This window comes from Gymnoscopelus microlampas (assembly GCF_963454915.1).
Source record: "Gymnoscopelus microlampas genome assembly, chromosome: 4".
NCBI lineage: Eukaryota > Metazoa > Chordata > Actinopteri > Myctophiformes > Myctophidae > Gymnoscopelus > Gymnoscopelus microlampas.
The window spans coordinates 32,746,707-32,772,282 of record NC_139941.1 but is presented as its reverse complement, the minus strand read 5'-3'; the positions used below and the strand labels follow the sequence as shown (position 1 = coordinate 32,772,282).

Genomic DNA, 25,576 nt, shown 5'->3' with positions numbered 1-25,576 from the left:
ATTGTGTTTTTTATACAACAACAAAATGACGCAAAACATTTCCAATATATTTTTCATAATCGACTTTAGATAGATTAGTCTGATTAACCAGGTAAGCCCTATTTTATACCTTGTCATACAATGGTATCTTGCCATCTTGGCAAAAGTACAGAAAATAGCAGATCTACAAGTTCACAATGTGAAGCATCGCAATATGTATTTTCAGTATTTAACAAAAAAAAAGATTATAATAATTAAAAATGTCTACCAATGTTGATTATTTTATTCAAATTGAAATATATATATATATATATATTTTTTTTTTTACAATTGATTGAATTGATTAGTTTGATTAACTGTTGCAGCCCTCGTCATGTTGGGACCCACCGGAGGTGAGTCTGCCCCCCGTATTGGAAAGATAAGAAGCCAGGATCAGTGACAGCTGCTTAAATCCCCATCAGAGACTGTCTGCAACAACTCTATGGATATTTACCATCAGCAAACACATGGATAGATTCTAATATACAGTATATGCATGCAGCACATTTTGGGGGGAAAGTGATCATCTCTCAGAAACATCCATGCTTATAGGCACATAGAGTTCAGCATCCAGTCGCGCACGCACGCACACACGCACGCACGCACGCACGCACGCACGCACGCACACACACACACACACACACACACACACACACACACACACACACACACACACACACACACACACACACACACACACACACACACACACACACACACACACACACACACACACACACACACACACACACACACACACACACACACACACACACACACACACACACACACACACACAGCCAGGAGCTCCCATCAGTGCCTGTTAATAAACTCAGATCTGAATTTTTTCCTGTTCCACAGACACCCTGAGCCAGGGTCTAAATATGACAGCTACTCAATACTGTCACCCCTGCAATGCAAAGTAATGTACAGCCCACTTTCTGACAGCACTGTGTATAGGCCCTGCGTGAATGTGTGCATGTGCATTTGTATGAGTACATGCATGTGTGTTTAAATGTGAGAGGTTGGGTGTATGTGTTTGCCTGCGAGTGTGTGCACATTGTGTGTGCTTGTCTGTCAGTGTGTACAGTATGTGAATGGGTTAGATGGATCTGTGTCTACAGCATGTATATCGTCGCTGTCGTGCAGAAACCTTGTATCTCCATATTTCAACTTTTTGTTTTTTTCATAGATTAATGACCTACTTCATCAAACTAGAGTATCATACAAGAGTAGCAAAAATTGTTAAAAGCTCACATGTCGCATCGCAATGCATTTTGAGTTTGTAGATCGGCTATTTTTGCTATACATTTTATTTCTTTTTTGAACTTTTTAAGTGAAAGTGGATAAGTGTGTGTGTGTGTGTGTGTGTGTGTGTGTGTGTGTGTGCGCGCGCGCGCGTGCGTGCGTGCGTGCGTGCGTGCGTGCGTGCGTGCGTGCGTGCGTGTGTGTGTGTGTTTTTAGGTTGTTTTTTATAAATATTGAGCCAATGAAAAGTATCAACATGAGTAATTAACTACATTGGATCCATTGGATGTTTTTTTTTCCTTTCTTGAAAAGTAACGGTTTTGGACATACAAGGTTTCCTTCCGGCAGCAATGATATGTAGAAGTGATGCAGAGTCTCCTGACAGTGTGTGTGTGTGTGTGTGTGTGTGTGTGTGTGTGTGTGTGTGACAGAGCAGAGTCCTGCTAAAGGCTCGGTTTGAGTGTTTTACAGCCCTAGGCTCTGCGATCAGGATGAGATTATGACAAGCACACCAGTCCACTGACACCCAGGCCAAAACAGAGAGGAAAAGGCTGTCGGTTCACACCGGCTAAATGGAAATTCACAATAATGGAATACAGGTGATCAAAGCAGCCCGGTGGGTGGAGGTGCCCGTCATGTACTACAGATAATCAGAGGTGGAAGTGTATTGTACGGTATGCCTCCAATGTTCTCTCTCTGCTTTGTACAGCTTTACCATATTACCAGACAATTCCTTTACTTCTTTACTTTAATTCACTACGTACAATCACAGGAGGCAGAATCACACTGTACCATCAAAATACTGGGTCTTGACACCTACAAATGCTGAGCAATAATTTTAAATAATAATATATTATGAGTCAGCAATATAATTGTTTTTTTGTTTTCGATGCATTAAGCAGAACACATCACTGTACTTCTGTTTTATTACTGTACATACAAAGTCAACAAAAACAAACTCTGTCAGAGTTTCACTATCTAACTATCGAGTGTACCGATGCCTGCAGTAGAGAGGAGGGAAATGTTTAGTCAGAAATGACTTTGGTCCTGAGTCAAAGGTTATCGATTTAGACTTAAAAAAATCATGGCAGCAATATTTGACATACATTCCTTTATTTGTAATTGAAGTTGTCCGACCCCAGCGGTGATGAAGCAGGAACATACAGTCAAAATCAAAGATAAACAATCCAAAAAAATCTGCTTACACAAAGCTTTATAATATCCATCTAAATAAAAAAGAAACACAAATCAACTGAAATCTCTCAATCATTGCACGTCATTAGGTAACAAAAAAAACAAACAAAAGAAAACATGGCATAAAAGACAGAAAAAGGGTAATCGAGATGAATGAGGACTGGGTACCAAAGATCATTGTGGTTTCAATATCACTATGATTTCAAACTGGCAAAAGATTCAAAAAGCTTCTGAATATCTGATTCTCGCCATGATCTATATGGTATCCTATTGATTTTGGTGTATTCATATAAAAAGGGAAAAAATGTATGGAATACGATGAGATCAGAAATCAAATCAGAAATCTGTCTAGAATCTGCATGTAAAAAGGACAAAAACATTTGATGTACTTTCACTGAATATTAAAAACGTATGAAATATTATAAAGATGAACTAATTATAATTTCAAATCCGTTTTCAATTTGGACATTTTGGAAGCACTTTGGTACTGAAACAATTCTGTAGATACCCAATCCTAGTGTTGAACAAAAGTTTGAGAACTATAAACATATTCTGTAGAAGGATGGACGGACGGACGGACGGACGGAAAAACGGACGGACGGACACTCTGTCACCAACTGACAACCACTCACTTTTACATTTTAGCCATTTACCCGTTACTCTGCTTTTGGAGCAACTTTCAGTGATTGAGGAGGGAGGGTGTTCTGTGTCTTACTCAAGGACACTTAAAACGGACAAGCTGCCCTTTGAACCTACAATAGGAATTTCCAGTTACAGGACTCTCTCTTAACGCTAAAAGTCTCCTACACGCTATAACTAATATTAATAATACTATTAATGGGATACTTTGTCTTCTTGAATTTCAGTCTGTTATTCCTCCTAAACAAACCACCTTTTCACACAAATAACATTTCAGTGTTTACACTTCATTTATCTTCAAAACAGCATGTTAGCATTTGTCAGCATTAGATATTTTTCGAAACAGAGCAGGAAGCGAGCAAGGAATGTGCTGTAGCAGTGCTAACAAACTGATTTGGAGTTTTCTTCAAAATAATCAAGAACCTCCTCATTCTAGCGGTAACTACCTCTGGCTGAATATTTAGAGCATCAAATTCAAAATGTCAAGATATCCCTTTAAGGAATGTTTTAAAATAAGTACAAAAAAACCCAGATAGGCCTCTTGTTGTATGTGTTGAATAAATTCAATGATTTGGATCTGCAAAAAAACATTAAAAAACAAAAACAAACATTTGGTCATTTTATAAAATACACACCTATCGTATCGCCTTGGGGGGGGGGGGGGTGAGGGGGGGGGGGGGGGGGATGTTGCTTCCTCCTCTCTCCTTGGCTCAAAAAATACAGGGAAAAAAACAAATGTTGCCTTCCCTAATGATCATACAGCAACACATCAGTTCACCATTGTCAGATGCCTGGAGCGTGAGAGATTAACCAGGTGACAAAATGTACAGCAGGAATCAAAAGGTGTACCACCCATCTACGGGTGGTCTTTTTCACTGCCAGGCAACTGTTACATAATGGGGGAAGAAGACTACATTTCCTCTATATTTATTACTGATAACCACATTAGTAGTGTTTACAATAGCCAGGTTTCCACGTTTTATGCCCATTATGAAGTATCACATTAGAAAATCTGAACGAAAAAGGGCCAATGTCAATAAAATGTGAATAATAACTGAACCAAACATTACACTAGTTCCCACTTTTTGAGTGTGAGGTTATTCTCTTCTCAGGTAGCCCTTTTTTGTTTTGACAGAACAAATGGAAAAACAATTGCCATTGTATATTTCAAAAGTTTGCTTACATTTATTTGACAGCTCGATGGAAACAGCTATTGAAGCCAATGGTGATTGAGGAATGTCAATAATGCTAACAAGGTATTAGTTAGCTAAGTGCCAAGACCATAGCTTTTCTCCCACCATGCAATAAGTACTGTACCTGGTGGAGAAAAAAATAACACACCCTGAAATTCACCCTGAAATTCAAAATATCAAAGTATTGTTACAATCACTAGTTGGTGGAAAATATGAAAGACACCATCAGGGGCTGTATACAAGAGATAAACGCTGTCCTCTTTTGATGACATCACAGGTATATATAGTAGCTCAGAATTTGAGGGGGATTGGGGGGGTGAGTATACAAGACGGGTGTGAGCTATTGAGTGAAATTAACAGTAAAATTAAAACAGTGGTATTTAATAACGGCAGCCATGAAAAGGTAATAGATGATTCACTTCCTCGCTGCTTCTTTCCTCTGAGCGTAAACAGAGGAAAGGGAGATATGGGGAAGAGAGGTGCCTTCTGGGTAGTGTAATTTGACTTGAGCTCGTCAGCAGTCTATGAGATAGCCTTTGCTTCAGGTAAGAAGGCCTCCCAGTACTTTATCAGCTGTGGAAATAGAGAGAAAGAACAATTATAAGGACAGTGAAGGGAACACTTCCTGGATAGGAAGGTAATACTGTGTTTTTTGTTTACACTGTACCTGTTGTTGTGTCTGGACCAGTGACTCCAGGTATTTAATGATGACCGTTTTAAAGTCCCTCACTCTTTCTTTCTGCAGAAAAAATAAAGACACATTAAGAAAGATTTTTTTTTTCTTTGATGTTCAAGTACCACAGTCTCTGGCTTACATGACACCATAATGGAAATACATTCATTCATCAGTCAATCCAGTCAACTAACCTCAAACCTGCTGACTTCCTTGCGGATGGTTTTGGAAATTAAATCAAAATCTCTCTCCCCCTGCTGGACCTTCCCCTCCAACTGGAACATGAAGACACAGAGAAGGAGACAGAAAGACAGACAGATAGATGCTTTAAATACCATAGAAGTTCAAAAGTACCACAGCAACAATTCAATGGTTGCTTTTAGTTGCACCATTCTGCATCCCCAACAGAAGCATTCAGATAGATAACTACATTATGTTTTGTTTGTTTGTTTTAAACTCATCTTTAGATAAGCATCAACACTTAAAGCAGACTTATATGATTCTTCAAGTGTAGGATTGTCCAATTAAACTGATTAGATATACTTGTAGATATGAGGGATACAGAATGGCTACAGATGAGAGCTGAGGCGTCCATTTTAAAGGCAATGGTTAACAACAGGAGGTTTTGTCTCAGCACTACAATCAGAGTTTCTTCACTTTCAGTATAGCCAATACAGATAAAGGTTTTCTCTCCAAACAAACATAATGGTTAGCTAGATGTAATAATAGCATGCAACAAGCCAGAATACTAGCAAATAGTACATTTAATTATGAAGTTATTATGAAACATAAAACCTCCTTCGGAGATTAATTGGTCTACAACTCACACAGCTCTGTATGTTTCTATTTGAGTATTATGTAAGCTCACTGTCTCAAGACTTAACTTCGGCTTTTTACTTTTTATATTGAATATACAGTATTGGCTTGAAAGTGAATTGACCCCAAGCATACATACAGTATAGACTGTTACTAGAGATTCTCAGCTGAACAGGAGTACCGGTGAGTAGGGATGGGAAATTATAACCTCACTGAAAACAAAATGTATGGATATATTAATTTAAAACCCAGATGAATTGAATTTGAATTTGTATTCAAACTCATAAGCCTGGAAAAGCAGTACTTTGCTCACACAACCCTGTATATTGTATTTATATAATATTTAGTCATTCCCATCCGTACCAGTAATTGGTTGTACACACTGAGACGCACATTTTGTAGTTTAGATGATGTGTATTAACATTATTAAAACTAACTGAATGATGCTGGCCACCACAATCTAGCTACATGGGTTTTAAAAGGCTCATAAAAATTAGCACCTTTTTTAGTCCAGTTATTTGGGTGATGTTATGCAGAAAGACAACGATGTACAAATTAGAATGATATTATCCTATAACAATCCAATAATTCAAGCTACTGCATTAAAATTAAAATAAGCTTGTATTAGGCTAGATGAATAATTTGTCACATGAAGGGGTTTGCATGTAAAATAAATTATAAAAAGTAGTGGATACTAGTAGTGGAAATTTAGTTCAACAAGTGAAAAGGTATTAGATAATCGTGTTCTACACAGTTCATTATGACAAACAAATTCATGTGACTTTGGACTCTTCAGCAGTGAGAACGCAAAACAACATGAAAGTAACATGATAGCATGATAATGGCAGGAAATTACAAAACAATTTCTAAATGGGCAAATGCCAGCAAGCAAAGGTGTGTAGATGGACAGACAGACAGACAAACAAACAGGGGCAGGTCCTACCTCCTCAATCTCCTGGTTGAAGGCATGGCAGGGAAAATGCAACAAATGTTTAAAGGCAGGGAGAAAAAAACGCTTTGTGCTTCAAAATCATAAAGAGGAATCTCCAGATAGTACTAAGGCAGGCAGTTAGCTGGTTAGGAGCGGTTAGAAAGAAAAGGTTCATTGTGTGGAGGCACTGCTTCCACAGACTCAACCAAGCAGTGAGAGAGAGAGAGAGGAGAGAGAGAAGAGAGACAGAGAGAGAGTGAGAGAGAGAGAGAGAGAGAGAGAGAGAGCGAGAGAGAGAGAGCGAAAAAGAGAGAGCGAGAGAGAAGCTGGCAGCAACCTAGGTAGGTGCGATGTGATGTTTAGCCAGCAAAAATGAGGAACAGGCTCAAATTAATTTAATTTAGGAAAAGATGAAAGTGATTGAAACACAACAGTTTTGAAATGTCAATTATGAGGGTTGTATTTTGATTGATGATGACAAAATGATATATTGATAGTATATAACGGTTGAAAGATTTAATTGTGGAAACGCGCAGAGTACGATCAGTTATCTGAATCTACACAAAAGTAGGTAAAAGTAACCCTGAGTGCAGTTACTTATCACTGCCTACAGGGGGCAGTGTGGGTTAATGATCTGACAGAGGAGATGAGAGAAAATCCAAGTAGCTAGATACACGAAAACTACAAGACACACACACTCACACACACACACACACACACACACACCTATAAGTTATTTAAAAAATAGAATTGTTTAAAATTAGTTATTAGGACCAACACACATTTTTGTTTTATTAAATCTTTTGCTGGTGATGAACATGTTAGGTCTATTGTTTAATAGTTAGTTGTTTTTCTCTTTTTTTTTTTTTTTACTATTTTCTTACTTAAGATAAAAGCATGGAACACTTTGACTTGACCCGTAGTAACACAGAGTTTACTGGAACTGTCGTTTCATCCGAGTCCTGAGTTTGTTCAAGGCAGCAACACCAAAAACACCACATCTTCAATTCTGACATGGTTGTGTTTCTATTCAGGCCAAACACAGATAGCACTTTAGGAATTCCACCAGGTAGCTGGTCTGTAGCAGCACCAGAGAGAAGGGGGGCGGGGGGGTCGTTGTTTTCTCTTTGGCTGTTGTCAAGGCACCAAACCAAAACACTGTCTCTTGACAACCCCTCAAAACTCTCATTTTCTCAAAATAAATGTTGGTTGTAACTCTACTGGCCTGTCCTCTACAGACACTATCTGACAGGCTCTCTCTCCCTGTACAATGCCTCTGACAGTTTTTCTCTTTTAATACCAGACCCCCTGCCAAGGTAGTTCCCCTTCTCCTCCGCCGTTTACTGTGTGTGTGTTTGTTTACTGTATAGGGAGTGTGTGTGTGTGTGTGTGTGTGTGTGTGTGTGTGTGTGTGTGTGTGTGTGTGTGTGTGTGTGTGTGTGTGTGTGTGTGTGTGTGTGTGTGTGTGTGTGAGAGAGTGAGTGCGTACGTGGTATATCTTGACAAAGCATGATAGAGGATGAATTTGTTTAGTGACAGCTACAGCAGTAAATTATACTCTCCTATCCTCTGCTCTACCTTGTTTGACTGAATACTGAATTCTGCTCCAGTCCACAGGCCAAAGGGAAATTGTACTATACATTTTATTATGAATTTTAATCCTTAGCCACATGAACCCTAGCGTCCCTATTCTTGGGCATAGATATTTAGTATTGAGGGGAAAAGTATAGTATAGTATAGTATAGAACCCTGGGGCACTCCGGTCAACTAAGTATGTATGGTTGAAGTGTTTAGGTGCACTTCATTCATTTTACTAACAACATGCCGCCTCAATGTGTTATTGCTGCCACAAAATTATATTATTATGTACATCCATGCATCTCATTATTATTATCTGTAGTAGTAAAAATACTACTCACACAGTCTAGTGTATTTCCATTGCTATCACTCCACTTTCTTTTCCATTTTTCCTTTTTCTACATTCTGTCTGCTTGTTATTCTCCTTGTGCCTGTCTGCTGTCTCTGGGTCTCTCTCCTACCTCTTTGATCTCATCCTTGGCTTGCTGCAGTTTGTCGGGCTTGTTGGTGTACTGCAGTTTGGCCTCGGCCTCCCGTTTCTTCTGCAGGAGCAGCTGGGTGTCTTGCCACTTCTGCCACGTCTTCATGCGGTGGTCAAACACTCCCTGGAAATGAGCCAAAACACACTTTAAAATACAGACAATGTCTGGAAGCATAAACACATGCACACTAACAAAATGACTTTTAGTGAGAGTGGTGGTAAAAAAAAAGAAAACTTCCAAATAGGGCTGCAACTATCAATAATTTTCTTGCAATTATTCTATCCATTCATTTTTGTATTAATCAAATAATCGAGAAGCTTGTTTAATATATCTTCATAGTTTTTACAATTTTGTATAAAATGTATACATTTTTATAATTAACTAAATTGATTAATCAAGAACTTAAGCAGTTTTTTATACTTAAGCGCTAAACGGTGCCCAACAAAATACCAAAAATAGCATGTCTACAAGCTCACAGCAGAGCTTCTGGATTTCTTCTATTTTCTGTATTAAAAAAAAAGTAAAATAAAAACATTTAATCGAATAAATCGATAAGTTTGATTAACTGTTCCACCTCTACTTCAAAGCTCATCTTCCATCCCACCTGAAGAGCTGTTGGTACAGAAGTTTCGTGTTTAGCAGGAGTTTTGGATGTAACTTTGGTCATAAAAATGTATTGATTTAAAATGGGCTGTAAACACCAGGGGGAAAAAAAGAGTATGAGCAGTAGGCCCTTTTATAACGGAAGCGGCGCAAGTCAGCTTATTTGATAAGCTTATTAGAGACGCTGAGAGGTGAAATTAGTGTTTTTAGAGAGAATATTACTGAAAGGGCACTTTCATGTTCATTAACTACTTTCATCCTGGCGTCCCCATTTTGGGGGACGCCAGCAAAACAAAAGTCAAAATGTTTCAAAAACAGCAGATCTACAGTACAAGTTCACAAGCTTGTAGTTGTATCCATTTGCGCTATTTATCGCGCGACTAAGTATAAACTGTAGGCCTCAAGTGGGTAACACTAAAGATCCAATTCAATTATAGCTGCAAGCAGCAATGACACAGGGCCGGTAAGGAGAAGAGAGAGGGAAGTTCCACATCAGAAAGGCTCCAGATGGGGTTGAACCCTGCAACTTCTTACTGTGAGGCAATGATTCTAACCACTGAGCCACTGTGTCACAAGGTAGACAATTAATGCCATGGGAAATTCAGTTGCAGCTTTACACAGCTGGTGGCTGCTCAGAAGCACTCAGTGTGGGAGCAGTTAGGGATCCCGCCCAGCATATTTCAACATGCTGGGCGAGCCGGGAGGCTTACTAGTAACCTCCTGATTATGAGACTGCCTCTCTTACAGTTACCACTAGGCTACGGCCTTAGTAGGCCATATAGGTAAACAGTATAACCAATAGGAGTGAGATGAAGAGGAATAAGAAACAGATATTTTGCATACAGTATTTATGAGGTGTATTTAAATGTTTTAAGAAATATGTATAGAAATGAATTGTTGAGCATTTCCCTAGACAAGGCTGACTATATATTAGGCCTTGTAACATGCAGAAATATAATAACAATTAGCATTTTATTGCGCAAACCTCAAGGTTCCTCATTGGTATTGAGAAACAATTTAGTTACATTACAGTCAGTCATTTAGCAGACGTTTAGTCATTTAGTTGTTGCTAGACCCTCAGTTAAAACAATACAGGCAATAGAACATTCCATAGACACCTGGCATTTGCTTCTCAGTCAAATCTACAAAGTACCACTAAGGGCTTGAACTCACAACCTTCAACACTACAGGACGGCAGATCTTGAACAGGTTTCAGTTTTTGCACATTAGTGGGGGGAAATAGATGAGGAGAAATTAGGAAAACGTGTTTGATAAACAAAAGCAACACATAAGGGTGAAAGGTTTATGAATGTAATCTAGACATGGTGGAAACGTTTGTGTGTTAGATTGATGATACTGAAGACAAAAACAGCTTAATATGCTCTTTTTTCTATGGAGCACCGCATACTCCATGGAAAACCAGCTTTCATGATAATCGTGAAATTTGGCACACTAAGCAAACGTATTCTCAATTTTGCTATTTATTTTGAAGATGATTCAATATACAAGAATTTACAGTAAATGTTTACAGTAGCCTTTTCAGTGAGATATGTTTCCTGTATGTGCTGTTGCCATTTGCTATAAATACATAAGACTAGAAGTATTTAATCCGTTTTAAAGTTAGGAAAAAATCAGTGATGGACTTCATAATAATTCCATTAGGCTGAACTTCTGATTTGAGCATACATCCTACTATAATTCTAGTAACCTCTGTGCGTTTGTAGTGGTGAAGACACCCGGTTCTCCTCACTGGCTGGACCAATTGCTCTGATTTTGCACACAGCCATTGACCATTACCATCTGAACTTAACTGTGAAGCCTGTTTTTCAATTTCATCAAATCTCAGCTTCTTATTAGCGTTTTTGTGTCAAACACGGTCGCCATGGTTACGGGGCTGCCCAGCTATGGGACGAACTGCCTCCCGGGTTGCCAGATCATGTGCGCATATCCCCCCACGGATGCGCTGCGCCGACCGGGTATGGTCTAGTGTTTATAAAAGTTACAAAGCCATGCTGCTGATTTTTAGCAAACATATAAAAAATGTTTAGATTGTTGCTATGGTGCCATCATCGGGAGAATAGGCCCCATATTTGAGTACACTGTACATGGTTTGGGACTGGAGCTCCGTGCAAAATTGTCTGCATTTTCATTCATGGGAAGGCAGTTGTATTGAGAAAAATAATATGGATACTGCCAATAACATTAAGGGATCAGCAGCAGAGCTATCCAGCCTCTAATAGTGCAAGGATGTAACAGTTGAGGGTATATTGTATTATAGCTAGGATATATTATCATTGTTACTCTACTCTGGTCCATTTGCTCAGCCTGGTCTTGTGCTCAGCACCGTCTTCTATCTTTCAGTGAGTCAATCCTACCTGGACTTTGGTGTTAGAGATCCAGCAGCTTAAACAAGAGGGGTGGTAGATGGGTAAGTCAGCAGTACAGGGGCAATTATTCTGCTCTATACTCAGATAATGCAACTAACCTAGCTCTAAAGGGGCAAATGCAACAACGGAGCTAATAGAATAGCGACTACTAGACAATGGTGTTATGGTGTAAAGAAAGGCGTTATAATGTGGCATGAATGGGACCAGGTGTGGCTCTGCAAGAGGATAGCTGTCAATGAGGAGTGCGTCTAGAGATAATCTTGCAAACCACTGGACAGATCAGCACTCCATATGTTTTATACGTTTTGAAATACTAGATTTTCAGGATGTGAAGCGGCCTGAAAATCCAGTTTCAAGTGGTCTCCATATGGGTATGTTACGTATTTTCATTTGTGATACATTGCTTTACAAATGTATTAATTGAAGTAGTTAGTAGTAGGGACTCGGGATACAACCTGAGACACCACAGGCCAGAGAGCATCTCCATCCACAGGACACGCTTTAACAGTTTTTTTCCTGCCTAATTAAGGACGGCAGCCAATATGACAGATGAACTGAATCATGACAGATGAACTGAATCATGACAGATGAACTGAATCATGACAGATGAACTGAATCATGACAGATTAACTGAATCATGACAGATTAACTGAATCATGACAGATTAACTGAATCATGATAGATGAATTGCACTATTATTTGCACTGTTTTTAGTTAGTCTATGAAGTACTTATTTATTATATTTGCCTTTTAAAGAGTATGGTAAGATACTGTATATGTAGGATTGTAGGATGAATGTTTTCTCTGTCTTGTCTGTATTTTCTGTCTTTTTCAAATGCTGACCCTGGGAGCTGAGCTCCAAGATTTCCTATGCATTCGTGCAAAAGTCCATTCTATTCTATTCTAGTTAGGGTTCCGCTGCCTTGCTCAAGAGAGGCTGTTGCACGCATCTACCAAATCATCTACAGATATGATTGTGGGACTTCGACTTGCAACTAGGGATGCACAATGTTGACATTTTGGCCAATATCTTATTACCGATTCATTGCACGGTCAAATCGGATGATACCGATACACTTGCAATACAAGTTACCTGTAGGGTTTACCTTAGAGTACACCTCTTATACAGTAACTGTGATTCTGGGGTTATTAGGCCTACAGGTGCATATATTAGTTCAAACAACTTAAATGTAGTATTTTTACTTAACTCTTTTGAAAGATTCCCCAGAAAACATTGATTGAATCTGCAGCATTCATCATAAAAAAAATACTTTAAAAAATGTTTTAAGGACGATATGGCCGATACCGATATCATCACATATTAAGAGCTAGAAGAGCTAGAGTGCAAAAGAGGTAGAAATCTGTGTTGGTCTGATGCAGGTTGTCCTGGTGTATTTACTACTCTAAAGTAGAAATACCTGAAGCTAAATGAACCCTGACAGCAATAATGAGTAGCACATCGTCTGCAATCAGTTTAGAGAGGAGTTAGAGGTTTGTGCTGGTCTGGTCTCATTTCTACCTATTATTCTATTTAGTAGTCTAATATACAAATTGTACTCTGCTCTGTTTTTGAGTAGAATGAACTAGCGTTCATTTTACCTTGACAGCAATGATAAGGCGTACGTAGTCCCCCAAAAGTTCAGAAAAGAGGTGGAAGTCTGCATTGGCCTGTTCCTGGTGGAGCTGGTCTATCTTTTCCTCTACCTCCGCCAGCTGGGATAGCGCCCGCGACAGAGCTGTGTGGTCCTCACTGTTACCCAACATGGCCGCCGACTTGGCAAACAGCGCTGTGTTCACCGACAGCTCTGGAGAGGAGAGGACAATATTGTTAGATCGCAAGAATGCATGTCTTTGCATGAATGTGTGCAGGACTATCAGGTGATAGCCGCCTGCATTTTCTGTCACCATCTGGCAACAGGACATCCACAGATGAACATCCAGGGAGTCCTGGTGGGTATAAAACAGGAACACACACAATACCTTTACGGTGACAGACCAGTGACTCTACACTGGCATGAAGCTTCCTCAGTTGAATGTCCAAATTCTCAAACTGCTGCTGCTTTTCTTCAAACCACTACACCACACACACACACACACACACACACACACACACACACACACAGAGAGAGAAAGAGGTAAACATCATGGTTTCTCAAGGCACAGATGTAAACATAAATTCATTTGATGAACCCCTCACACCCTTTATCATTCTCTCTTGCCTCTCTCTCCTCCCTCTATCCTCCTCGTCTCCACCTCTATCAATCGCTTCATCCACCCCTCCTCTCTCCATCTCTCCTTCCACCAGGTTTCTCCACCTTCTCCTCTCCTCATATCTCCATCACCTCCACACCTCCGACATATACCCCATCTCCTCCTCCCCTCAATCATTCACTCATTTTTGGCTCCCCCCATCTTTCTTACGGCATCTGATTTGTTCATCTTGATTCCATCTTGTTAATTAATTAATTCATTCATTTGTTCGTTCTTCTCTTACAGCATCTTATACATTCATCTTAGTGATCATGTTGTCCATAACTCTCTCAGTGCCAATGAAATAAAAAAATATGTTCATACTGTGCCAGCAGTTTTTTTTATTTTTTTTCAAAGTAAAAAAAAGTGCTTAGGAAGCGAGATACAGCCTTTTTCAGTTATAAGTTATTTTTTATTTTATTTTTATTTATTTTTACTCTGGATTTTTCGTTCTGGCACTGAGGGCATTCAGAAAAAAACTCAGGATATCTCGTTGTGTGGCACTGAGAGAGTTAATTCATTAATTCATATCTCTTACAGCGTCTGATTCATTCATCTTGATGGTCATCTTGTTGACAGCATCAGCAGCTTTGTTGACCATACGAAGGAGTCCCGCTCCACTCAGTGCCTGGGTGCTAACGGCCCGCGGCAGCTTGGAAACCAAGACAAATAGGGGCCAACAAACGGGTTAGCAGGTACAAACAAACTGGTTAGTAGGCAAAAAAGAGAGGAAAAAAAGCAGGCCCATGACCCCAGGAGTGTATCCCACGATGCAACGCACCCCACATTTCTCTTTTCACATCTCATTTTGTTTTTCTCCATTTCTCTTTTGTTCTATTTTGCCGTTTCTCTCACATAGTTTTCTCAAGTCTCTGTCTGGTTCTCTCTGTCGCTGTCCATTTCCCCACATTTTTCTTTGTCTTTAAGCTTTTGTTTGTTTTTCTCTGTCTTGCAATCTTTAACTCAGTTTCTCACTAATTATGTGTCTGTCTTGCTCTAATTCTGTTATACTCTCTGATTGTCTTTGTCTCTCTGTTCACGTCATCCAGGTCTTACAATGTTTCTTAATCCAGCTCCTGTTAACTGTTTATCTTTTCTATCTTTCCTTTGTGTCTTTGTAGCTGCTGCTCGTAACACTAAGCCACAGCTAGCTTTAAGGTGTTGTCGGGTTCTCTCACCTCTCATATTTCATACAAATGCTTTAATGTCAAAAACGTGTAACTCTATAACTCACCAGCACCCACATCCCACAAAAGACAACCTTCAGCTCCAAAACAGGATGCCAATCTGAAAACAAGTCTGCCTTTCCTCCATTCTAGCCAAGTTTACTTAGAGTGGAGATACTAGGTTTTTCCTCCAAGCTGACAGTAGTAAATTCCCTCCAAAGACCAGTACAATCTCATTTAATAGAGCAGGCAGCAGCCTGGGGAAAACCACAGCCCTGGGACCCTCAGGAGAGGTGACAGAGGGGGGGAGGAGGGAGGAGGGCAAAAATAGCTTTCAATTGAGAGTGGTCCCATTTGTCCCCTCCTAGGTTCTCTAGTTGCATTTCATTAAGAGGGGATAGACAGACGGACAGATGGATGAAGGGACACGCTCGGTCAGGCGGCCAACCGATACATCTGTTTAAAGCTGTGACACCGGGCCATTTATTCTGGGACCCAAATGACACCGGGCTAGCTCTAAACCTAATCCCCCCAACATGGTTTAAATGGAGAACGGAGGCCTGATAACAAAGAATTAGAGAGGGTTTGTTGAAACGATGGCCAGCAATAAAATGAGGCAGAAAATAGCTGGGAAGCCAATAAAACCAGTTAGTTTTTAGCCATTAACAGGGGCCCTTGTTTGTTTGTTTGCCCCTGTTGGAAAGTTTGCAGCTCCCAGTTACGGGTAAAGGAAGTGAGGGTTCAAGCCGACTGAAAAACTGAAACAGATTCTTCTTCTAGTGTTTTCCTTTCCCAAACCAGGACTATTCTGTGAATGTTTCCTTATGTTTGGAGTGTTTTTACCTTTACAGTACAAAAGGACAGTAGAATCAAGAATAATGAGGGGTTTATTTGTCACACACTAAACCCTAAAGTCTGCAAAGACTGTGCTGATACAACAACACAAAATAGCAAGAAGATAATGATAATAATAAGCATAATTTAAAATAAGCACAAAGGGGCATAGCGTGCAAATTGCTTGTTAGATTTCTGTATTTGTATCTCCACTAGCTGCAGCGCTATAAGGACGGTGATGTTGATCGTTCAGTCCATACTCTGTATAACACGCTATGAAATGGGCTATAGAGTTAGCAGTGTGGTAGAATTTATTTTCTGACTATCAGTATAACAGGTTTGTGAGCAACTCCAGGAGGTCATGGGTTTAATTCTCCTTTAACCACTTTAATCCTTGCATCCCTATTTTGAACATTATTATAGGCGCAAAGTATCCCAAAAGATATAATACATTTCTGAAATTTGCGTCAATAGCAGATTTCCGAGTGAGTAGTTAGTAGATCGGCTATTTTCATTATTCATCATACAACAGATTATATAAGGCTTAAGTGGTTAACAACTCCTGACTATTTCAGTAGTTTCTTGTAGTGGAAAGAATATATTCACTTGTCAGTGACAGCATAACCAGCACAGAGGCTTTTCTGAGTAAAAACATCTGGTTTGTACCTCTGAACTCTCCAGAAACTGCAGAACATCTGGGTCCTTCAGCAGGACAGGGTGCTTCACTGTTCTCATCAGATATCTGGTAGACGGGACACAAGATGGAGACAATATTCATGTTTTCTATTCATCCAGAACAATATCTTGGCAACCAAATACAATCACTTTAAACCTAATCTCTTATCTGGCACTCACTTTCCGCTTATCTGACCTTCTAGCTTGACATGAATGTTGAGTTGTACAGTAAATCTCGTACCCTTGTAAGACATACTACTGCTTGTTATGTTTGTGATGAAGGACAAAGCACTTGTATGACAATCACAGTAACTTGTGTTAACTCGCTATAGAGTTATATTTACTGAAGTTGACAGAGAGAGTTCCCAGGCATAGTCTATACGGGGGGCCAGTTCCGTGGTTGGATAGTTGGCAGATTGTCATGGAGACAGGCAACTAATCAGCATCAGATGTTAATGCTGGCACTTCCAAACTTCCAAACATGTTTTAGATGAGGCAGCAAAAAAAACAAGTGAGCTAATAATTAGCTCTAAGGATTCTGTTCTAATGATACTCATCTGAAATGAATGCATGAATATCTTTACTCTTTGCAATAAAGCCATTGAATGATTCAACTCGGCAGAGGCTATATTTCTGGTTCAATGCATATCCATTCACCTATGGGAGATATTTAAAATGTAAATGTATAAACAATAAAAGATAGAACATTAAAGGTAGGGTAAGTGATTTATTTTTTGTTAAAAAGGTTAAAGTACTATATTCTGATAGTAATCATTCCTACAGAGCGTTTGTTCAGTCACAGGGGTCTCTCCAGCTCTTTAGTAAACAGAATATAGTAAATCTTCAGGTAGGTGACAAAATTTAAGCCAATCAGGAGAGAGCACTGAAAATACATTTTCTGTTCAATAAAGAGCTGGAGAGACATGGGAGACTCATTTTACAGAACAAACACACTATAGCAATGAGAACTATCAGAATATAGAGCTATTTAACACTTATTCTAACCAAAGTAAATCACTTACCCTACCTTTAAAATGTACCTCTACACCTTTATTGTACGTAAGTACCAAAGTTGGAAGTAAAGAAGCTTGTACGAAGAAGAGTTTCACCCACTCTTTTACATCCTTACTTGTGTAGTGATGTGACAATAAAGTTGATTCTGAAGTAGTTCAATCAACACCCTGGGAAGTGCTGCTTGTTGGGTTTAACTGACTGATTGGCAAATTATTCATTAACTAGAGTTTCGGGGGGCTACGCCCCCCTCAACCCCAGCCGCGCACGGGGCCCAGCGTGGGTGCGTGTATATTGGGGTACCCAAATCGCCGGAGTAAAAGTGTCCAAAAGGAAAAAAAAAAAAAAAAATGTTAATAGTGATTGTTACTTTGGTGGTCCGCGGACCCCCTGGTGGTCCGCCGACCCCTGTGAGTGTTGGGACCCCCGGGGACCCCCCTGGAACATGGTGGACCCCTTCGGCATTTTTTTTTTTTTCATGCACGGTTTGCTTGTTTCTGTCGCTTGTTTTTTAAAACCTGGCAGCAAACTTGGCAACCCGACTGACATCACTGACCTATCCTTGGTATTTGTACTTCCGGGTTGCATAATGATGACATCACTGTCGAGTCCTGTGGTGTCATGAACCTAGGCAGGTTTGTTTACCACATTAGCCTGAGCAGCGTGCTGTGCTGTGGCCGTGCAGGCTGTTTGTTTTTGTGTTTGGGATGAACATGGCACGTGAAGGACGGACATATTGTGATGGAGACATGAGTGAAGTGAAAGTAACGGCCTGGGTGGAACAAAGGAGGTACGTAAGAAGGGGGGGGGGGGGGTGAAGCAAAGGAGCTGTGTGTGTGCTGTTGTGGAGGACATGGGCAGAGTGCAATGGCGGCCGCTCGTGTTGTTTCGGCGAAACCCGTCGCCGTGCGGTGTCGGTGGTGTGCACGGTAAACGGTACGAAGCTGTCTCCCCTTCCGTTTTGTCCGACATTTGGTGAGTAGAATTAATTATGTTGCGCGGTGGAAAAGGTGTAGTGAGCAATGAGATGTCCCCTACGCGACGCGTAAATTCAGCGCGGCCGCCGTGGCGAGTGAGTTGGCGACATGTGGTCTGGCGGTGCGTTTTTTATTCGATAACAGAGCTGTGGGGTGTCGCACCTAGGGTGCGGAAGTCGCTCGCCATTTATATAGTTAGATAAAAAAACGTTTTTAGCAAATGCTCCCAATTTAGTCATTATGCCAATTCCCCCTTTGTACTATAGTCCCTTGTCACTGCTGACTCCTACTGGTTTGGTCATTAGGGAGGGTGTAGGCCAGCATGTGTAATCACCAGGCCACTTCTTTTTAAGTCACAGTGATGAGTTTCACAGGGAGGACGTAACGCACATCAGTTCAGTTCGCCACTGAACAGGCGCCCGACAAACCTGTAGGAGTCACTAGAGCAGTGACATACTGTAATAATAATAATAATAATAATAATAATAATAATAATAATAATAATAATAATAATAATAATAATGAATCACATTTATATAGCGCTTTTCTTAGTACCCAAAGTCGCTTTAAACTACTGTAGATAGCCCTTTCTGGCTTCCCTCCAGTTGTGTTCGTTTCTAGCACCCGGCCAAACGGGACACACAGAAGGATTTAGGGGCAGTCGTAGCATAGTGGGTAGAGAGGCCGTCTGGTAATCAGAAGGTCACTGGCTCTCCTCCCAGCCCCAGTCTATGGGGCTCCCCTCAGAGGGCTCATTACAACCATCTGAGCAGCCATCAGCTGAGTGCAGCAGAAAACTGAATTCCCACTGCGGGACTGATAAGGTAATAAAAAACAAACAAACTAAAAACTAGTCTCCATGGTGGTGGGCAGGAACTTTACCCCTGCTCCACCCAGACGCCCAGAACATTAATACAAACAACAGGCTTCTGAATATCAGAAATATATCATAATCTGTATTGTCACATAACAGGTTTACAGGTGTAACTTGGGTGAAATCTGAATTTTTCGGACGCGCCCCATCAACATCACAACTATAATACCTGAGCAGCAATTCAGCGCTAACACCAGAGAGGAAGACTTTAGCATTGATCACAATAGACTGTAATATTTGACATCACAGTTGGTGATATTTTTACGATGTGTATCTGTGAGCCAGCAGCATCCATCAGGCTGCAGTTCTCCAGCTCTGAGCCCCATCAGCTGTCACTGGGCTCAGGAGACTGGCTGACCTTCCTGTCAATCACTGCTGGCGTAGAAAAGGGCAGCAGAATGTCAGCCCCGCCCTCTTTAGCCCTCACCTCATCTTTATTCAATCCATCAGGAGGGCAAAAGCTGGACACACACGCACACACAGATACACGTGCGCACACTCACATGAACCCTTGGACACACGCTCACGGATAAATGCACACACCAAGGACTCGGACACACAAAGGTGGGCGTGCCGTGTACATGTACAAGCATATCAACACACACAACAAACACTTAAACAACATGCCTCTGTTGTAGCTGTGCGTGTTTCTTTATGTGTATACATGGATTATTTTGTGTGTGTGTGTGTGTGTGTGCGTGTGCGTGTGCGTGTGCGTGTGTCAGTATATCTCTGACAGCCTTGCGGTGGCAGTGTGTGTGTTGTGATAATGATGTACCTAATATTTGTGGTTTAACCTTTGAAGCAGTAAAGATCTGAACAGGTCTGATCTTTCCAGTGCTGAGGATCTCACCTCCTACTTTATTGCTGACAACCTGACAACACAGCACTCTAACTAGCCTCTAACACCAAGATGGGGAGAGGGAAGGTGTGTTAGTGAAAGGAAGCCTGAGAGGGGAGAAAGAGAGACTGCATGTATACGAGAAAAAGAGTTAGATCAGTGAATAGATAAGTATTTGCATGATAGAATGTGTGTCTTGCCCTCATAACTGTATAAACCCAGTTGAGGGACTTTAGCTTAGTTGTCCCTCTATTTTAGATGTCTAGTAGGGTTAAGGTTGAAGTAGCAATACTAATGAAGTTATAGTCACTCTCAGAGCTACAGACGCATACCTGTCCATTTGGTTCTTACTGTAACTACCAAATACTCAGCTCAAAAGCATCTGTGTCTTTTAGATTTTTGCGTTGGCTACTCAAGAATATCTGTCATCGGCCTGGGTCGTAGCGTGACGGTCCAGGCACCCTAGGCTGCAATGCCAGCCTGACAGCGTGTCACGGGTTCGACTCCCATTCCCGACAACCTTTGCTGCGTGTCACCCCCCCCATCTCTCTCCCCATTTCCTGTCAGCCTACTTTCCCTATCCCTCTCTAAAATAAAGGCATAAAAAAAGCCCCAAAAATATATATCTGCCATCATCTGCTATTTTTTTTTTTAAGAACCTTGAAAGTGTGAGAACTACTGGTTTAGAAGGCATTTGTAGAATCGCCCGGTCTTAATGGATTAAGGACCCCTTGGGTCCCCGGACCCCATGTTGAGAACCAGTGGCCTAACCAACGCATTTTCATATTCCCATATAGAAGTGATTACTTCCTCTTCCGTGTTTGACATGGAAGTATATCATATGGTCACTTTCAATTTGCTATTTGACATTTACTCTAACTTAACTTATCAGCCAGAGATTCCACACAACATCCTTTTTTGTCCATCTGGAGCGCCCCTTCCCCTCTGATGAAAAATCTTACCCTATTGCAGCTGGATAATTACCAGCACTCAATATTGTGACTTAATTACCTTTCTAAGGCAGATCTTCTTTTCTCCACAAAGTCATTAGAAGACTGGTCTTCCTTCCCGACTTTCACCTTGGTCATTCCTAGAGACAAATTAACATAAGGAATTAACATAAGGCAGAGAAGCATGTCTAATTAAAATGCATATTAAGCATGTACGCTGTCCATCTGCAGGGTCAATTAAGCTGCAACATAGGACCTTCCCCCTTGGTATTTTCATCCAATGAATACGTGTTTTCATGGGACATCCCTGGTGATATGCTGACCATATAACCAATACTTCTTTGTTTTGTCATGTACGAAGCACTAGTGTTTGGTGTTAATCCTCCAAAAGGGTAATGTTTCCTTTGGTCCAGGAATTCACAATATAGACATTGCCACTGACTATCCCTCTAACAAATTGGCCACAATGTTGCACATTGCCGAATGCCGATACATGGTACAGCCATGATAGGTTTCACTTACTAGCCTTGTTTTCTTTCTGTTTTTCTTACCTTTACACATTTCTTTTTAGCTTTTATCAAGTAAACTACAGCTAAAATGAACAATATAAAAAAAAAAAAAAATCTCATGACATTTTGATGATGTTTAGGGAGGAAATCATAGATTTGAGGCATTGATTTATAAGCTCACAACACGTCGCAGCCGGATGTGTTGCGAGCTTGTAGATCTGCTATGTTCGGTGCGCGACATGCTTCCATAGAGGATATGCTGGCTTCTATGGAATCCAAATGACTGAAATCGTGACGACTGAGAACTTTAATCCATGACGTTGACTTACCCACAATGCTTTTCTCCGGGGCAGGAGGGACTATGTATCCTATGTGCAGGTATTTGGATGCCAGTTTGCTGTGAAGGCCTAGAAAGTCACTGAAACGTCTCTTCACTGAGAACTCATTTGTCTTGAACATAGACATAGAAGTCTGAGCAACAGAGGGAGAGAGAGATAGAAAACAGAGAGATGCACACAAAGAGACAGAGGGGAAAAGGTTACATTTAAAATCTTAATTACATAAAAGATTTGATTCAATTTACTATATTATCATACAATGTCAGGTAGACACGGTTATGTGACAAAAAACAAGATAATAATGATGTATGGAGTTTATTTTGTCTGCTATGAATAATTCCATTATATCAAGTCATTATAGCATTGCTAGAGTGGTTTTTGCTCCGACATCCTAGACAGGACACCACAATCAAGCGATAGCTTACCCTGGTAGATACTTTGTAGGCCATGTAAGCATTCATCCCGTCACCTGGAAGATACACACACATAAACCACCCCCATGTTTTTATTTTCATTGAAATAAAATTGACACTACATCTTGTTTATCTTACTCTTGTGTAAACACACACACACACACACACACAGCCTATGATAGGTAGGCAACCTTAGGCACGGGTGCCAACATTGGCACGGGGGAGGGTGATCACTGGCACACTGGCATAAGTTTGAGAGAGAGGTTTTTTCTTTTAAAATTAAATATTCATAAAAAGTTTAGACTGTTAAATTAAGTCCCCTCATATCTACAGTATAGAAATAGAAAAAAAAGAGGGAGTCTGAGAGATACGTGGAGTTATCGCTCTGAGTCTAATGATCATCAAAGGAAATATTTCTGAAGAAGAAAAAATAAAGGTTCTTATGTATAGCCTATGGACAATCAAAATCAGTTGGAAATATTTAATTTGGACGTGGCGTGACTGGTGTCATAATTAAACTTAATGTTGATATGGCACACTGACTATCAAGAAAATGAAAACTTGGCACTTCATGTCAAAAAGGTTACCGATACCTGATATAGCTTATGAACATACATAAATGTATGTACGAATGTAGGGGGCTAAATAGGATGTAAGAGTCTGTATCATCCAGTGTACTCACCAACTTTCTCTGGATCAGACACTGCTATGTGCATGTCAATCAAGTCTCCAATTTCTTCCTCTTCAATCTACACAGAACAATAACAGCATTTTACTTTGAATTATTAATTAATGGATAACAAACCTAAGCTTAGCACGAGACACAAGGTTCCTAAACCTTCAAAATACTTGTTATATCCCTGGGTGAGCTGGGTTACTAAGTCCATACCCGGCCATTGTGCGCACCCAAACTATATGCAGGCTTTTGGGTTATGCACTCCTTATGCAATTATACATAGTTACACTTTTGGAGAGGTGCTCATTTCATCCTGTTGGCGTGTGGTCAGTGGTGTGGTGTGTTTGCGACCCGGTGTCGAAGCATGTCAATCTGCGTGCTAGTGCTATGGACATGATATCCAAAGCGGCCCTCAGCCTATAAAAGGATGTCCTTTAAATCTTTGTAGCGCTATCTGTTGCCGTTGTGTGAGTGGCATTGTGTGTGTGTGGGTGTGTGTATACTGTCAGCCCTAAAGCTAAGTCCACGCTACTCCTACTAGTCCTACTGATCCCACAGGCTGCGGGGACCGTAACCATGGAAAGGATATTAAGCCTTTTCTACTGAACATTGCTCACCTTTGCTGAGGTAAAAAAGATGATGCTGGAATCCAGGGCATACTGGAACGCTGCTATCCATAGATTATAGACCAGAGCTTTATTGATTACTGAGGGGAAATCTGTTTTTTGGATTAACATATCCTATCCACCTATGTCGGAATGGGGAATGGATCTGGACACAGCTAGATTTCATCCATACTGTATCCTCATCAGATGGTAAGACTTATTAGGCTATTGTGTGGTGTTCATGTGATCAATATATTACCATTTAATAGCGCGACATGGAGGTGGGTCTGTTGGCTCCTGTGACATTAAGGCATGATAGTCTATTTTCATCATTGATAAATAAATACAAATCGGTTTGAATTTGTATCATGTCTAGCCTATAATATGCATTCAATCAATAGATCGTTTGACATCTTTTTTCTTTTATATGTGATGACAAATATTTTATTTGAGGTTTGGCACTATTGTAATTGATTTTGCATGAATTATAAGGCATTTTGACAGGTACGCAAGCTTTAGTCCCATATGTCTGCTCCAGGGCAGACGTGAGTTTGAGTGTACGTCCGTCCAAATCCACGCACAAAAAAAAAGGATTGATGAATCAGAGTCTGAACGTAGAAAGTTGCAGATATCCGCATAAGTACAACTACAAATGATGTGCGAACTCGAGCTTAGTGAATGAGGTCCACTGTCTTTGTGAAAAGAAGTGTATGTGAGCAGGTCAAAGTGTGTTTGTATGTGTACCTCATCAAAGGACGTGTGTGTGAACAGGTCATCGTGGTCCAGCGTAAGGCGGGGCGTGATCACAGAGATGGGCGGGGTTATAGGAGTAATAGCAGGGGAGGGGCCATCAGACAGGAGGACGTCCCTCTCTGGACTGTCCAATGATACTTCTTCTGTTGCTTCTACAACACACCACACACAGACAAAATAGGTTAGGTCAGAGTATGTGTGTGTTCATGCGCCAGGTACGCAAGTGTACAGTATGCTTCTCTGCTGCTTCTTTTGCACACAAAAACTACAGAAGGAAACAAAGAGAATGAGAGTGTGTGTGTGTGTGTGTGTGTGTGTGTGTGTGTGTGTGTGTGTGTGTGTGTGTGTGTGTGTGTGTGTGTGTGTGTGTGTGTGTGTGCGTGCGTGCGTGCGTGCGTGCGTGCGTGCGTGCGTGCGTGCGTGCGTGCGTGCGTGCGTGCGTGCGTGCGTGCGTGCGTGCGTGCGTGCGTGCGTGCGTGCGTGTGTGTGTATGTATGTGGTCTAGTTGAGTCTGTGAGGGAATGAGGAAGTTACAAACTGAAGTGCACACATGGCATTCCACAAACAGATAGGATGACAAACTAGTCCAAATACTTTCACAAAAGTAGACTATACATCTTTTAAATCACGTCTGAAAACATATTTAATTTCTCATTTTACTTTTGGCAACATCAAGTTTGGTCTTTTAGTTGAGTGTGAAACTATTGTAATGAGGAGTATATCCCTCTGTCTGCCTGAATGTAAGTCACTAGAGGTGCGGGTCGCTACGCGACCCTTCCGTCTAGTCGCTGGCGCGAGGCTCTCGTGTAGTAGGCTGTAGACGTTTTCGACACGCAAACCAAAAGCGAGAGCAACAGCAGTGTTTGTTTCGAGACGCAAACCGAAAACGAAAGCAAACTGAGAGACGGACACATTTCACCCGTTCATCTATCTATCTATTCA

General features: G+C 40.7%; 1 protein-coding gene across 3 annotated transcripts in view; it reads right to left on the bottom strand.

The window, feature by feature from the left end:
• Nucleotides 1-4,609: 4,609 nt before the first annotated feature.
• snx2 (sorting nexin 2) overlaps nucleotides 4,610-25,576 on the bottom strand; it is a 29,728-nt gene continuing 8,761 nt past the window's right edge. For all 3 annotated transcript variants that reach the window (XM_084054260.1, XM_084054261.1, XM_084054259.1), the window contains 13 exons: nucleotides 24,626-24,786; nucleotides 23,283-23,349; nucleotides 22,613-22,656; nucleotides 22,179-22,320; nucleotides 21,402-21,480; nucleotides 16,679-16,754; nucleotides 14,551-14,664; nucleotides 13,743-13,836; nucleotides 13,362-13,567; nucleotides 8,752-8,895; nucleotides 5,160-5,240; nucleotides 4,960-5,031; nucleotides 4,610-4,865 (listed from right to left, as the gene is read on the bottom strand). In XM_084054260.1, the coding sequence (XP_083910386.1) occupies nucleotides 4,815-4,865; nucleotides 4,960-5,031; nucleotides 5,160-5,240; nucleotides 8,752-8,895; nucleotides 13,362-13,567; nucleotides 13,743-13,836; nucleotides 14,551-14,664; nucleotides 16,679-16,754; nucleotides 21,402-21,480; nucleotides 22,179-22,320; nucleotides 22,613-22,656; nucleotides 23,283-23,349; nucleotides 24,626-24,786 (1,331 nt within the window). In that variant the 3' untranslated portion in view covers nucleotides 4,610-4,814. The remainder of the gene's footprint in view (nucleotides 4,866-4,959; nucleotides 5,032-5,159; nucleotides 5,241-8,751; nucleotides 8,896-13,361; nucleotides 13,568-13,742; nucleotides 13,837-14,550; nucleotides 14,665-16,678; nucleotides 16,755-21,401; nucleotides 21,481-22,178; nucleotides 22,321-22,612; nucleotides 22,657-23,282; nucleotides 23,350-24,625; nucleotides 24,787-25,576) is intronic.